Here is a 16,376-nt window from a genome sequence, read left to right as displayed (position 1 = left end):
AAGAGTGGGATGGGTCGGGTCCGACGAAGGGGAAGGGAATGGGTCAGGTCTGGGGGTGCATCCGGGCAGAGGGCGGGGAGGGTCCCAGGAGATATTGGGGGAGAGTCGGTTTTGGGGGGGTGATGAGTCCCGGGAAGGGAGCGGGGGGAGGAGGCGGGACGAGGTCCGGAGAGGGGGCGGGGCGGGAGGCCGGGAGGGTGAGCGGGGCGGGTCCGGGGACAAGGCGGGTCCGGGGAGGGGGCTGGTCCCCCGCTGCCCCAGCCTAGCCGGGCGCGGAGTTGGGCGCATGGCGCCGGGCGCACTGCGCGGGGGCTGCGAACAAAGGGCCCCCGGAGGCGCAGCGGGGACGGCCGCGCTCGGACCCCGGACCTGGCCTGACCCCGGCCCGGCCCCCTGCCCGGGCGCGGCACCCCCGCGGAGCCGGAAAATGTGGGTCGCCCTTCTCCGGCCGCTGCTCCGGCTCCTAGTGCTGCTGCTGTCGCCGCGGGACGGCGTGCGCGCTGCGCAGCCCCAGGCCCCGTGAGTAGCCCCGGGCGACGGAGGAGGCTGGCCGCCTTCTCGGGGTGGGGGTCGCGGGGTCTGGTTCAGAGAGACGCAGAGACCTGTCCAAGGCCACACAGCCTCCGGGCTGGGCGGGACCTAGAATATTGACCCCCTAGCCGCCACGAGTCGGACTGGGAAGAGGGCAGCCTGAGACTTCAGAAGTGACCCCGTGGAGGTACAGGGACTCCTCAGAGCTAAGGAGGCGAGCCCCCTCCCCATCCCACCTCGCTCCCTTGGTCTGACCAGGGCTGTCTTCTTGGGTGGCGATTTCCAGTTGTCCTTGTCTTGAAGGTAAGAGATGCGTGCCTTGGCTGAGAAATGGAAGGAGAGACCTGCCGTTCCGTTTTCCTTGGGAGGGCGTGCGGGGGTGGGGGGAGGAAGTGTTTATTTTGCTTCCACAGTTTTCTTGAAGTTTGCTTACAGAGCTTCTGGTGAGTTGACACAGTGAGGAGGTGAATTAACTAGCTGCTAAGGAGAATTTCCCATGTGTTGGCTTCACAGGGACTATTCGCAGACCTGCCAAGTTTGGGTGAGCCCTGCGGGGTTGTGGGCTGGGAGGGGGCCTGCCTCCAGCTGCTCGAGCTCAGCCATTTAGTGCAGACCGGCCTTTCTGAGCCTTGTTCAAGCAGCCCTTGTATAGGAGTTCCCAGAAAACAGGTCAACAGTGAGACTAGGTGGGCGGAGACACCTCCCGCGCTGCTCCTTTGGATCACAGTTTGAAGAGTAAGACACCATACTGCAGTTGGAACCATGGGATTTACCTCCCCTGGGCCTTGTGAAATTGGAACCCAGCAAACTTTTGACCTGATGCTTTCAAAGCTGGCATCCCTCAGAATAGCAATTTTCAGCCAAAGGGCGATTTTTGTCTCCCTGGGGTCATTCAGCAATGTCCGGAGGCATTTTTGGTTGTCACATCTAGGGGGAGGCCATGTGGCTGGAATCTACTGGGTGGAGGCCAGAGATGCTGCTACACATCCTGCCATGCACAGGACAGTCCCCAGCGTGAAGCATGACCCTGCCCTCCATGAAAGACCCCGCCTTATAAGGACCAAGTTCAGAGTCCCTGTGTTGCAGAGTTTTAAACAGTTCTCGGGAGTATTTGCCTCTGACTCAAGTTGCCCTGGGATCTTACCTACTGTTGAGTCAAATGGAACGCCTGTGCTGGGAGACACACAATGACCAACCCAGGGGTCCAGATTAGCCGACCTCTAAGCCAGAGCCATGGCTCACCAGCCTGAAGGATCCCGTTTTAGGAATAGCCCCGGATACCCACTTCTATGATCCATCTGATTGTGGTGTCAGGAATGCCTGATGCCAGAAAGCCCCATGGATTTGCACACTGTTGTGAGACCAATACTGTCTACACTTTACCAAATACCACCCTTCCCAGGATGGGACCTTCCAAAACCAAAGGATGAGAAGCCAGTGTCAGCCCAGATGGCAGGGGTGTATCAGGTAGACAGTGATTGGCTGGTGAGCACTCCAACAGCTATAATTCCTGAGTCTCAGGGAAAGTTAATCTGGTTCCATCAGGTTCTCTGGGCCTTTGAGTGAAGACCCTAACTCAGATCTGGATAAGGGCTTTAGAAGTGCCCAAAGAAAGTGAACACGTGGATTGTGTATTTCCCCCAGTACTCTTCCACACTCAGCAGGTGCTATGTGGGAGGCCCCGGGAGTCATCTGGGAGCTCGGCAGAAAGGTTCTGTCCTGAAGGTGGCCGTATTCCCGTGCTGCAGTGGGACAGGACACACAGGAACCCAGGGTCATTGCCCGTGCAGGTCGGTGTTGGAGTTAAGATAGTACACATCACGTACGTGGGGTGATTGTGTGCTCCAGACAGTACAGTTACGTACCCAGGATATTGTGTGCTCTGTGCACTGCTGAGGCCAGACACTGCACAGGGGACCCCAGGGTCATTGCACACTCTGGTCAGTGCTGGAGCTGGATGGTGCACATCACACATGAAGCAAAGGTCTTCCCATGTTTGAGGGAGTACATGTCTGTCCCAGTGTCATTGAATGCTGTGTTTGATGCTGGAGTGGGACAGAGTATATAGGACGCAGGGTCAGTACACATTGTGGTCAGTGCTGGATCCGGACAGAACATCCATGAAACCCAGGGTCATTGCATGCTCCGGCTGGTGCAGTTACATACCCCGGATCAATGTATGCTCTGTGCATGGCCAAGGCCTGACACTGCACAGAGGAACCCTGTCATTGCAGGCGCTTGTCGGTGCTGGAGTCAGACAGAACATCGGACCGCAGGGTTGTTACTGGGTCCAGCCACTGCTGGGCAGTGCACCTATGAAACTAGGGTCTTTGCACACTCTTCTCAGTGCTGGAGTCATACAGTACATGGCATGTCTCAAAGGTCCTCTTCGTGTATGGTGTGTGGTAAGGGTCTAAATTCATCTCTTTGTGTGTGGACCTGGGGTTGTCCCAGAGAGGATGTTGAGAAATAAAAAAATCTCTCCTGATCTCAATGTTTGCCCAGTGTTTTCCCTTTCTCCTATTTCCTTCTGGTGCCTATAGTTCTGCACCATTGGAATCATGCTGCCTTTGCTGCCAGGCTCCTGGCATTTGCCATTGCACTGTGAGTGGGTCGCGTGGTTATGGATGAGCCTTTGTGATTTTCTACCTAAGGCTGCAAAATAACGGGGAAGCAGCCGCTCAGGTGGGGAGGACCTAGGCCTCCAGGTCCGGTGCCATAAGGGGACCCCAGGGCCCTCTTCTGCCTGGCTGTGTAATCTGGTGCACATTCCTTCTCCTTCTGCAAGGTCAGCCTTCCCATCTGGAAAACAGGATAATAACACCTCTCTTCCAGAAATGTCTTCACAGTCAAGCTGAGCCTTTTGAGAAAGAGAGAGCTGTTTTGACTCCATTGTTCACAGTGCTTTTCCTGTTTCAGGCCGTTTAGTTTGTTTTCAGTGTCGTATTCTTAAAATTAATGCTGCAGGTAGTTCCTTGCTTCTTTCCACTGGGTTCCAGAGTCTGGCTGCCTGGGTTTGTAGCCTAATCTCTTACTGACTCGGGCACATGAATTGGCTTCTCTGGGGCTTAATTTCTGACTCTGTAAATGGGAGATGTTAGCACGTCTCACGGGTGGCTTTGAGGATGAAGTGGGATCCTACCAGTAACTCAGTCTACAGGGGAGAGTATTTTAGTTTGTGGGGGTGGCATGTACAAAGGTCCTGTGGCAGAAGGAGGTGCAAAAAAAGTCCAGAGGCCATAATGCCGAGATCGAAGGGGGTGTGGTTCTGGGTAGATCCAGAGAAGCCAGATTCTTACTTACTCCTGGGGGGGGGGCACTTCAGAGGTGAACAAGCCTCAAGGAGCTCACAGGTTGGTAGGGGACACGGACACATAAAGTGGCAGTGCCATCGGAGTGTGGTCAGGCATAGGTGGGAGTCCACCTAGGGTGCACCCTGATTCAGCCAGGTGACAGTGAGGCTAGGGATGGGTCAGAACCTTTGGCCTTCACCGCGGTTCTCCTCTTCTGCAGGGGCTATTTGATCGCTGCACCCTCCGTCTTCCGCTCAGGAGTGGAGGAAGTCATCAGTGTGACCATCTTTAACTCCCCAAGGGAAGTCATGGTCCAGGCTCAGCTGGTGGCCCAGGGCAAGGCGGTGGCACAGAGCCAGGGAGCCATCCTGGGTAGGTCCCTGGGATGCCTGACCAGGCCTTCCCCTCCCTTTGCAAAGTGGTCTTTAGGGCTCAGGCAGTGTTGGCGTTGCTTTGCTTCCTTCCCATCCCACATCCAGAACCCTGGCAGGAGTAGGAGGACAGGTTGCATTCTCCTCACTTTACATATGGAGAGAGTAAGGCCCAGCAGGGGAAGCCACCTGCCCAGTCTGGGAAATCAGAGTGCCTTGTTCCTCAGCAGCTCAGGTTCAGTGGGTGCAGATCTGGATAGATTTGGGCACCCTTTCGTGCCAGTTTTGGCTAGAGGTGGGAAGGGGGCCCAGAGGGAATCCTGTGACCTTTTCAGATCCTTTGTTGAGCTTCTAGCACCCCTGTGGTGTTAGACCCGGAGCTGGGCTCATAGCCAGCCTGCCACTGAGTTGAGCTCAGGCCCTCAGCCAGCCTCTCCCTGGCTCTCCTTCGTAAACTGCAGATAACAGCAGCGTTGGCCTCTTGGACAAAGTGTGGAGAGCAGGCCCCTGCCTTAGGGCCTGTAGCCCAGCAGGGCAGGTAACTCATTCATCATGCAGGATGTGGTGCGGCCACAGGAGACACTGAGAGATGATGTCAGGTCTCCCAAGGCCAACAAGGCAGCCTCTGTCCCCTGTGAGAGGGAGACTTGGGTAGGCAGGAGAAGTGCAGGCAGTCCCGACTCCACTGGCCAGTCCTAAAACCCAAATCAGGTTGGCTTCAGCAACAGAGAGTTTATGGGCTCTTATAACTGGATAAGTCCCCTGGCATCACTGGCCCAGTCTCCCAGCTGCACTTCTGGATGTGCCTGTATCTCTCCAAAGCAGGGAGGGACTAGCAGTTACAGGACCTTTGGGGAAAGTCCCAGGATTCCCTCTGATTGGCTCATGTTGGGTCATGTGCTCAATCCTGAACCAATCCCCGTGACCAGAGGGAAGGCCTATGCTGATTGGCCCATGTGGGTCATGTGCTCAGCTCTGAACCAAGTCTTATGACCAGGTGGACGGCCCATGCTGATTGGCCCATTTTAGGACATGTGCTCAACCCTGAACCAATCACTGTGTCTAGGAGGAAGGCCTATGTAGATCTGCACAGAGCCCCAGGGAGGATTGGCAGAACCCACTAAACCTTAAGAATTAGGAGGTGGGTAGGCGGGCTCCTCCAAGAAAATGGGGCTTCTGCTAGCAGGAAATGGGGGAAATGGACACTGGGAGGCAGAAACAGTAGATGCCTAATTAAGTCCTGGAGGCCAAAGAACCTGGAGAAGTGTCAGACGACAAATGACTCAGTTTGTGTAGAAGAGAGGTAGATGGAAGACTCGTTAGAGCCATTGGAGTGAGGTCCACTGGGGACCTCAGGCTCCTCTTTTTTCTCTCCACCTTTCTCCTTGTTCCTCTCCCGTGGAGTTTTCTCTTTGCTCCCCTCACAGCTTACCTTGGGCAGGGGCCAGGGGTGAAGTGAATAAAGTATGCAGGCTGGCCAACCTTCCCCTGAATAGCTCGGCTTTGTCCATGCCCTCCGGTCTTCAGTACTCTCCAGCTTGGAGGAAACCTCTGACTTCTAACGATCCCAGCCCAGGCCAGACCAGCATGACACAGGGTTTGTGTTTGTCCACAGAAAATCCCTCTGGGTTGAGAAAGCCCCTGTTTGAAAGGCTGCAGCTCAAGGAGGCAGGAAAACACAGCTCCTGATTTAACTGTTTTCATTTTATTTTCATTTTTTTAGATAAAGGGACGATCAAACTCAAGGTAAGCTATGAATTTTTAAAATCAGAAACCCTACCTTGGAAATAAAGAATTGAACTGGAATGGAACAAGAGAAGTTGCATGTGTTGTGAAAAAAATCATTAATGGTGATGTAAAAAAAAAAAAAAAGGATACTGAAGGAAAAAACAGTTTACAAAAGGAGAAAGCTCACCCATAATCCCATCCCTCATACTTTTCACTTTTTCATGTTTCCCATAAATCCTTGTCCACATAAAGACATTTTCTTTCATAGCTGCAGTTAAAGGGTACATTGTGGTCTGTCATGCCATTTTCTCTTCACACGTTGCATAAACATACTTCCATGTTTCCAAGTCTCTATAATTGCATCCTGTTGTAAATAACATCCCACTGCATCTCTTTTATATACTAATTTACTAACACCTCCCCCTCACACACACATCGCTTGTACATGGTTAGATTTTTTTCTTGTTTTCAGGGTTTTGATAATGTAATCCAAAAGTTGAGAGCATCTTTGTGCGTAAAGCTGTTAACGTTCTGGATGCCTGCCTTAGACTGAACACCCTGAAAGAAGAACTACCAAATTAGGATCCAAGGCTCTTGCTGGGTCCTGTTTTGTCTTGGAAGACACAGCAATGCACGTGCATGGCACCACCAGCTGTACATTAGAGACCAAATTTCCCGCAGCCTTGTTGGCATTGAGTATTATTATTTTAAAATTATTTTACATACCAAACTATAGGTAGGTCATTCTCTGACGTGGGTTTTTTCACTGGAGTCCTTGGATTTCAAGGCAGTTGTAAGCCCTGAAATTATCGGCTTTTTCTGGGTTAGCTAGTCCTTAACGCTTACCAGATGCTCAAAGGAGTCCCTGAAAGGATGGGCTAAGTAGAGAATCATTCCAAATTGTAATGTGCTCTCTCCCAGTGATTAGAACGAAGTCCGAGGCGGTTCCTCTTCCATGGGATGGGATGCATCATTAGTGGCTAATTGCTGTGGGGCAGTGGTCTTCCTGCCCTCTTGTCAATGTTAGAATTCTTTCTCTAGAGTTCTCTCCCGGGGGTGAGGTTTGCAGGGTCTGGAGACAGTTCTGGTTGTCACAGCTTGGGGGGCAGGGATGGAGGTTGCTACTGGCTTCTAGTGGTTAGAGAGCAAGGATGCTGCTCAAATCCTGTAATACACAGGACGGCCCCTCCACTGAGAATGAGCCAGCGCCAGATGTCAACATTTGGAAAACCCTGGATAAATAGGCTAGAGCCGCCCCTGCCGGCTTCCTGTGAGCAGATCTGCTTTTCTTTCTTGTGAATCAGAACGCAGGGCTGCCCTATCCACTGACAGATGAACTACTTAGGAAAAAAAGAAAGCCTCGTATATTTTATTTAGAGAAGTAATTTTAATAAAGCATATTACTTACCAGAAAGAAAAAAAAAGAAAGAAAGAAAGCAGGGCTTCCCCAGCGGGGTTAAGATTACGCTGTGTCCCTAGCCACCGCACATAAGAAGGCACTCTTCACAGGCTAGATGCTGTGGATTTGTATACGAAACCAGGAAAGGGCCATATAACTTTGGGAGAAGGGCCGGGGATCCCTAGACTGGAGACGTTCAAAAGGGTGTTGGGATCCTTAGCATTTAGACGAGCTCTGGATGAGCCTTTCTTAACTTGGGGGGTGGGGAAGGATGCCCCTCTCCCCCGCGGGGGACAGTGGCAGTGTCTGGAGATATTTCTGGTTATGGTAGCTGGGGGTGAGTGTGCTACTGCCATCTAGTGGGTGGAGGCCAGCGATGCTGCTCAACACTCGACAGTGACAGGACGCCCCCTTCCCCGACACTGCAGAGGATGATTCAGCCCTAAACGTCAGTAGTGCCGAGGTTGAGTTGAGAAACTCTGCTCTGTGGAACCATGGTGTGAGCCTCAGACGAGAGAGAAGCTGCTCTTGTGGCTGTAGGAGCCCCCTGCCCACTACCCCACCCACTCCCCAGCCGTGCCTGCCTTGGGGACCTGAGTGCTTCCGGCTACAGGATTTGGAAACCCGTGTTGTGGGGACCTAGTGTTGCCAATGACTGTCACGGGCAGGCTCTGCCCAGTCTGTGCCTCGTCTTTCTCATCTGTGCAGCAGCGAGGATGCCGGTAAGAGGCCCTTGATGGAACTTTCAAGAAAGCATGCCTAAAAACCTCGTGATATTTGTTTTCTTCCGATTTTTCAAACTTAACCCGTGCATCTGTGTAACAAGTGTCTTAAGCATCTCTTCAGTTTCAAGCAGGAAGTTGGCCACATTTCCTGCTCTCAGCCGCCAGCCTTATTGGTGATGGGCAAAGGGGTGGGTCAGATAGTAAACCCCCAATTACATAAATATGATCACCTCAGAGAGTAGCAAGTGTCCTATTTTAGGACACTAAATGTTAATCAAATTCTAACATTTTATTTTAAAATGTGTCAGAGAAAGAGAATGCTGAGGAGTGAGGGGTAGAGTCACATTTTATGTGGCAGCAGGGCCCCTCTGAGCTGAAACCAGGAGGAACCGACATGCAGGAATTTGGGGGCAGGGCATTCCAGGCAGAGGGAACCACCGATGCAAAAGCCCTGGGGCAGGAAGGAGGCCAAAAGAGGCAGCCAGTGGCCTGGAGTGGAGCCAGCCAGGAGCTCCCATGAATAGTGGGAGGGAGATTTCCAATCTGTGGAATCAGCCTTCACCTGAATCCCTCTGCTTTGGATGGTTTCCATTTGGGAGAGGAATTGTGATACCTGTCGCCACCAACCATGGGTGTCTATTGTGTGCCATGCCTTTATAGTCCTGATCACCCATCTGCACAACAATGTGTCGGAAACTCAGGGTCTAGTGAGTCTGGTGGCTTCTCTCGGGTATGTTTGGTGGATGCCTACGGAGTCTGGTAATCTGGGACCCACATCCAGAGCCCCAGGGGCCTCCCCTGCCTGGAGGGACGGGGAGCTGGGCGTCCATCAGGGCGTAGGACTGGCCCCTCCACACAGCCTTCCCCAGAGGACAGCCAGCCTCTTTCTTTAGCTGGGCCCCAAGCCCCCCACCTTTGTACTCAGCTGCCAGCTTTACCTGGCTGTCTCCGTTGCTTGGATCTCGGCCCCCGAGTCCTTGGCTGTCACTGATGCTAAGGAGCAAATGTGGATCACTGAGGTCAGGGCTGGGGTTGGGGATCAGCTCAGTCCAGAACCTTCCGGCAAGACCTCTTAGGGCTGGCAGGTGCAGGACCAGGTAGGAATGCCACTTTGAGCTGAGACTTGATTGGAGATGGCAGCTCTGCAGCTTTCAAGCCCGGGAGCGGGTCACTTCATGTCCGCAAAGGTCACATCTGATCCTTTCTGTTCTCAGGGGCAGCTTCTTGGTCCCAGCATCCACGACCCCCCACTGGCACACAGCCCCCCCCCCCCCAGCCCCGCCGCCCACCAACTCCTTCCTACCTGTCCATGCCTGCTCCCCTGGGTGGCCTGGGTTTTTTTCCTCCTTGCATGGAGGTCTTTGGCTGATGCTGAGTGGTTTCCAGAAACAAAGGCAGGTAAGGATTTGGGGGTCAAAGTAAGGGGATTAAATTCCTCAAGTTTGTCCTAAAGGTTAGGAGGGACTCCAGAGTCCTGAGATGCCCCATTCTGAGGATGGCAGGTGGGCAGGCAGGCAGGCAGGGTCCCTCTGATGCTGTTCAGAGGAGACAAGAGAGGCAGCCAGAGACAGGTGCTGGAAGGATGGAGAAGGTCCTGGCATGCCCTGACCTCATCCATAAAATGGGCACACTGGTGTGAGGACCGGTCAGATAATTCACCAGGATGCTTAGCATGGTTGCTTGCTGTGATGGTGACGAGGACTTTTTCACCCCTTGAGCAACCACACAGGTGGATGCTGACAAACAACTGGGAGGAGAGCACCCCTGCATTTGGATGGTCTTAGGAACGGGTGGTGCTGTAGCTCCCAGTGTGAACTGATGACCATGTAATGTCCACCTGCCAGGTACCCAGGGATGGCCGCGAGCATCGCATTCATGGCACATGGTCACGTCCAGGGTCGTGACTTCTGTTTGCTTTAGTCACAAAAGGAGTTTCTGTAGGTTATGACTCACATGCCTGGGTGTTCTGCTCGTCACTTAAAAAAGAAAAAATGAAAAAAAAAAAAAAAAAAAAGAAAGAAAAAATGAGGGAATTATATAGGGTAGTTTCCATTCCCTAAACGTTGGAAATTTTGCCCTAGAAGAATTTGAACTCCAGGGTGAATCCTTAAGACTGCACTGGGTATTTTTGTTTGTTTGTTTTATCCGTCTAGGTGGCCAAAAAAAACCCTTTTTTTTTTTTTTACCACTTTCACCATTTTAAAGTGGACAGTTCAGTGGCATTTAGAACATTCATACTGTTGTGCAACCACCACCCCTGTCTAGTTCCAGAACATTTTCAGTACCCCAGAAGGAAACCCCATCCGCATTAGCTGTTACTCCCCATGCCCCCATCTCCCTCCAGCTCCTGGTACCCACTAATCTGCTTTCTGTCTCTATGGATTTGCCTGTTGTGGACATTTCATGTAAATGGGATTGTATAATGTGTGTGCAGTGTTTACAGTGAGACAAAGCACAGAGGCACATACATTGTATACATATGTGAAATATGAAAATATACATACATATGCATACATGTATTCATATGTATGTATGTATATGAAGGGACTAGGGTCTCCATACCTCCCAGCTTACCAGCTATGACTGCATTTGGGTAAGGTGGGAGATAATTCTTGTAGCTCTACAGGGATGAGAATATCTTTGCAAGCTTGCAGTGTCAGGAGAGAAGAAGGCTCTGTCTTGTCAAGCTACACCAGTGTTTCTCATTCTCAGCGCTGCTGACAGCCGTCCTTTGCATCACAGCGTCTTTTTTTTTTTTTTTTTTTTGTGATACGCAGGCCTCTCACTGTTGTGGCCTCTCCCATTGCGGAGCACAGGCTCCGGACGCGCAGGCTCAGCGGCCATGGCTCACAGGCCCATCCGCTCCGTGGCATGTGGGATCTTCCCAGATCGGGGCATGAACCCGTGTCCCCTGCATCGGCAGGCGGACTCCCAACCACTGTGCCACCAGGGAAGCCCCATCACAGCGTCTTGAACAGCATCCCTGGCCTCCACCCACCAGATACCCAGTAGCGCCTGCTCCCCGAAGCTGTGACACCCCAAAAATCTCCAGAAACTGCTGAGTGTCCCCTGGGTGCCCAGTTGCCCCCGGGTGTGCCCCCCTGCCCTAGACCTCCATGCTGCTTTTACAATACCTGGGTACCTTCCAGGGTGACACCCCCTGCCCAAAGCTCTGTGCTCTACCTGCAGGTGCCCACGGGCCTCTGGGGCCAGGCCCTCCTGAAGGTGTGGGGCCGTGGTTGGTGGGCAGAGGAGGGCCCCTTCTTCCACAACCAGACTTCAGTGACTGTGGACAGCCGGGGAGCCTCCGTGTTCATCCAGACCGACAAACCGGTGTACAGGCCCCAGCACCGAGGTGGGTGGCCGGTGCGCACTGGGGGGAGGGCCAGCCATGGCCTGGAGCCGCCACACGCCTATCTCCTTCCTTCCAGTGCTCATCAGCATCTTCACTGTCACTCCAGACCTGAGGCCTGTCAGCGAGAAGGTGAGATTGGCTTCTAAAACCGTGGGCCCGGAACATACCCACCTGGGTTTGGCCTGGCCAGGGCCGCCATCCACAACTGGCCTTTCCCCCTGCCTCTTCCAATTTCTACCTCCATTCTCGGTTTCTTCGTGGGGCTCCACGTCCCTTGGGGGACCCAGGGGAAGTTCCATGTGAAAAAGCGCTTGTGGGCATGCTTCCTCCACGGGGGGCACCAGTGGTCCCCGCAGTGGCCAGTACCCCTCTTTGCGGGGTTGGGGCCGTGGCCCATCATTTAAAATCTTAATAGCCCTGCATTTATTTAACGTTTATTAGAAAGAAAATATAATTGCCACTTAAAACCCTCCGTTTCTCCTTCAAAATAAATACACTCACAGAAAAAAGGCATTGATTTTCTCTTAATTTTTATTTGGAAATAACTTCAAGTATACAGAAAAGTTGGAAGAAAGTCACAGAGAATTTCCCATAGGCCCTTCATGGAGCCCAGGGGTGGGCAAACTTCCTGTAAAGGGCCAGGTAGTAAGTATGTTCGGGTCTGCCAGTCAGAGGGATTCTGTCACAACTTGAATGGACTCAGCTACAGACAACACGTGAATGAATGGGTGTGCCTGGGTGCCAATAAAGCTTTATTTACACAGACAGGCAGGGGGCCGGATTTAGCCCAAGGGTCATAGTTGGCCAAGCTCTGATCAGGAACAGAGGTTCTCAAACTGGAGTGTGCAGCAGAACCACCTGGAGGGCTTGTTCACATGCAAGTTATTGGGCCCTCCCCAGAATTTTTGATTCAGGAGCTTCCTGGATGGGCCCCAAGGATCTGTATTTCTAACAAGTTCCTGGTTTCTGCTGCTGCTCTGGGGAACCCACTTTGAGAACCATGTATCTAGATTCACCAATTACAAAACATTTTATTATATTTATGTGCTTTCTCTCTCACACTGTGTATATACATATATGTACATATACATGTATTGTATGTATATATGTATATGTACATATATAGTTTTAAAATTATTTTAATGATAAATCATTTGAGAGTAATTTGCAGATATCACATCTCTTTGTCCCTGAACACTTCCTGTATCCTTTAAGAACAAGAACATTCTTTCATACAACTAAAGTACAATCATTACATTTAGGAATTTTGACATCGATACAATAATATTGTCTAATACAGAATCCATATTGTTCCAATAATGTCCTTTATAGCATGTTTCTTTGCTGGTCCAGGACCTAGTCTCTGATGATGTGTCGAGTTTAGCTGTCGTGTCTCTCGCATCCTTTACTCTGAATCAACTCCTCAGCCTTTCCCTGTGTTTCATGGCATTGACAGTTTTGGAGACTCCAGGCAGTTGTTTTGAATGGTGTTCCCCACCGGGCTGGTCTGCTGGCTTGTTCTCTGCGGTCAGGTTCAAGTTGTGCGTCATGGGGGAGGATCCACAGGAGGCGGGCTGGTCCTCCCCAGTGCGTCGTATCCCGAGGTACCTGACGGTAGTTCAGATAGAGTCTGCCTGGTTTCTCCCCGCAAAAGTCACCCTTTGTAATCAGTAAGTAATCTGTGGGGGACATTTGAGACTGGGTGGACACCCTGTTACCAGTCACCATGATCACCCGCTAGTTCTAGCCTCCACAGATGAGTTCAGAATTACATGAATCAAAACTTGCTATGATGCTTGCAAAGTGGTGATTTTTCCAACTCTGTTGCTTCTTCTGTATTTATTAATTGGCATTCTGCTGCAAAGAGGCGCTTTCAGAAGGAAAGAGATCGTAAAGGAAGAGATTTAAGTAAACTGTACATATCCAGAGCAAAGATGGGAGTGCAGTCTGGGGTGACTTCAGTTGAGGGGTCCCTGAGGGGTCACGTGTACGGTGCTTACTGCGTGCCAGGTGCCGTTCTAACACTTGGGGCACATGACTGAGCAGAGCAGACCCAGACCCCACCCCAGGGGGCTCATTCTGGAAAATAATCCTGCAAAGTTCCCCAGTGGTCCCCATCCTAGAAGCACAGTTCCATTGGGTACATGCAGCTTTTTCTTAACTTTCACCAGCCCGAGTTTCCACATTGCTTTTTTCATTGGATCTTTGAATGCACTTGCCCACGTTTTTTTAAAAATTTTATTTATTTATTTATTTATTTATTTGTGATACGCGGGCCTCTCACTGTTGTGGCCTCTCCCGTTGCGGAGCACAGGCTCCGGATGCGCAGGCTCAGCGGCCATGGCTCACAGGCCTAGCCGCTCCGCGGCATGTGGGGTCTTCCCGGACCGGGGCACGAACCCGTGTCCCCTGCATCGGCAGGTGGACTCTCAACCACTGTGCCACCAGGGAAGCCCTTGCCCACGTTTTTGACACAGCCTTGCAAACTCACCTCAGTGCCTGAGGTCCTTCTGCCAAAGGAAGGCTTTGTACCCAACTGCCCCCTCCTGGTGGACATTTGCTTGTTTCCAGGTTTTGGTCATTGTCAGAAATGCTGCCATGATTGTTTTTATGCTCAAACCTTCTTTTCCACTGGCGTGTCCTTCCTTAGGCTCAGCTGGACCCCAGGAGTAGGATACTGAGGTCCACGGCCAGGGAGGTGTTGAAGGTCCCAAACGTGTATGTTTCTGAGCAGATGGTGCTGAGTTCCTGTGCCCAGTTGTTTTAGGGGGTCGTCTGCCCACAGCCCTCCCCGGAGAGGGGGGAAGTTGTGCAAGCAGTTGACCTTCACTGGAGTCAGTGTTGACTGTTCAGTTTGACATTGATGGAGCTAGAAGCCGGGCTCCAGGCAGGTGCTGGGGGTTCAGGGATGAAAGCGTGCATTCCAGACCTTCAAGGAACCTGGCATGATCCCTTGAAAAAACAACCCAGCTGCAACATGGGAGGGCTGCCTGGAGGAGCTGTCTCTGGTTGGGGCGTGTGGGAGTCTGGAGAGGAGGGCAGGGCTGTGATGGGGAGCAAGGAACACAGGTCCCGGATGGGGCTCGGCCGCCCTCATTGCCGGTGGCCACTGTATGAGTTTGCTCTGTGACTTAAAGGGCAGAAATGTATTCTTTCCCAGTTCTGGAGGCCAGAAGTCTAAGATCAAGGTGGGGGCAGAATTGGTTCCTTCCAGGGACCATGAAGGAGGGGTTTGTCCCAGGCCTCCCTCCTTGGCTTGTAGCTGGCCACCTTCTCTCTGTGTCTTCATATTGTCCTCCCTCTATGCGCGTCTGTGTCCAAATTTCCCCTTCTTATGACACCAGTCCTATTGGACTGGGACCTGTGCTAGGGACCTTATTTTAACTCATCACCACTATCAAGACCCGTCTCCAAATACAGTCACATTCGGAGACACTGAGCGTGAGGACATCAACATGTGAATTTTGGGAGGAGGGAGACATCATTAAACCCATTACAGAACCTGTGCCTGTCCCGAGGGATGAACACTCAGCATGCACGGAGGGCTCGGGTCTTATGGGAGGGTTTGCTCACTGCCTCTGTCTCTGTTGCAGCTGGAAGCTTATGTCCTGGTGAGTGGCCTGCCCCTCCGCAGCTGGCACAGAGACAATTAGCCCGCTCTCTGCAAGACCTGGTCTGTCTTTGCCTAACACCCACCCTCTGGGTTGATCCCTGACTGCCTCAGCACCCCATAGACTGGGACCCAGTCCATCCCGATCCCTGGGTCCACCCTGGAATAAGCTGAGCGTGTGTCTGTCCATCTCGTTGTAGATTTGCATGCAGCTCCCTAAATGAGGAGGCAGGCCGGCCCTTTCCGCCACCTTGTCCTCAGACAAGTCCCTTCTATGCCCCAAGCTTCTGTTTTCTTCATGTAAATGGCTAATCTTGGGGCCTGCCCTCCTCGCTTGTCCTGCCCTAGAGAGCAGGCTTGGAAGGTCCGCATGCACACCGGGCACACACAGGCTGCCTTGAGTTTACTGTGCATCTGTCCCCCTGCAGGACCCCCGGGGCTCACGGATGATGGAGTGGAGACACTTGCAGCCCTTATGCTGTGGTAAGTCTCTCTTCTCATCCTCTCTCCTAATTCCTTCTGTGGTTTGGGGGCTGCACCTTTGGGTGGCAGATGTGATAGACCTTCCAGGAAAATAGAATGTGCTCTGTCTGGGCACCTGCCACTCCTTCCCTGCAGCGTTTGGACCCTCCGCCCACATCTCTTTGTGCCTGGGATCCCAGCTGGGGATCCTTCTATAACTTGAGATCTTTCTGAAATATCAGGGCCTTGTTTGTTGGCACGCCCCACCTTCCTCTGGCTGCAGATCTTCCTCGTCCTCATCCCCAACCGAACACGAGACATTTATTTTCCAGCTAGGAGTCAGAAGGCTTTGCTTTGGCTGAGGAGCTGGCATTTTTTTCTTTCTCTGTGATAATAAGGGCCATGTAATTGACATCTCCCTTTGTGCTTTGGCCCTAAGGGAAGTGGAGTCCTGGGAGAGGGGAGCTGTAGGTGGGGTTTGGGGAGACTGAGGACAGCTGTGCACCGTCGACCTGGGACATGCACAGACATGACAGACCCCTGAGTCCTGCTCGGGGGCTCCTGGCCCCCTCATGCCTCTGTGAACCAGACACAGAGAATGGGGTCTCTAGCCAACGTGTGGGCTCTGGTGGTTTGTGCAGTGTCACGCATGCCTCCAGGTCTCCTGGCCTGGCCTTGACCCCTCTCCATGTCCATTTCCATGTTGACTCTGAGATGCCTAGAGAGGGCTGCCAAGTAGGGACAGGGCTTATGTGATTCTCTGTCACCAAGGGAACGACTCGGGTGGGGAGCAGAGCTGCCTGCACCTGGCCTTGGCCTCAGGGGTCCCCCAGGAACCCAAGGTGCAGTGTCTCGCTGCTTCCCCTTCAGACTGCAGAGGTGCTTGTTCTGCACAAATCCCC

General features: G+C 52.4%; 1 protein-coding gene across 2 annotated transcripts in view; it reads left to right on the top strand.

The window, feature by feature from the left end:
- Nucleotides 1-269: 269 nt before the first annotated feature.
- Nucleotides 270-16,376, top strand: part of CPAMD8 (C3 and PZP like alpha-2-macroglobulin domain containing 8) — a 100,076-nt gene continuing 83,969 nt past the window's right edge. For both annotated transcript variants that reach the window (XM_059062710.2, XM_067032419.1), the window contains exons 1-7: nucleotides 270-519; nucleotides 4,045-4,196; nucleotides 5,919-5,941; nucleotides 11,237-11,402; nucleotides 11,479-11,531; nucleotides 14,996-15,013; nucleotides 15,441-15,495. In XM_059062710.2, coding sequence (XP_058918693.2) covers nucleotides 287-519; nucleotides 4,045-4,196; nucleotides 5,919-5,941; nucleotides 11,237-11,402; nucleotides 11,479-11,531; nucleotides 14,996-15,013; nucleotides 15,441-15,495 — 700 coding nt within the window. In that variant the 5' untranslated portion in view covers nucleotides 270-286. The remainder of the gene's footprint in view (nucleotides 520-4,044; nucleotides 4,197-5,918; nucleotides 5,942-11,236; nucleotides 11,403-11,478; nucleotides 11,532-14,995; nucleotides 15,014-15,440; nucleotides 15,496-16,376) is intronic.

Source organism: Kogia breviceps, chromosome 4, assembly GCF_026419965.1.
Source record: "Kogia breviceps isolate mKogBre1 chromosome 4, mKogBre1 haplotype 1, whole genome shotgun sequence".
Taxonomy (NCBI): domain Eukaryota; kingdom Metazoa; phylum Chordata; class Mammalia; order Artiodactyla; family Physeteridae; genus Kogia; species Kogia breviceps.
Note: the sequence above shows the minus strand (reverse complement) of the source record. Positions and strands in the feature narration are given on the sequence as shown.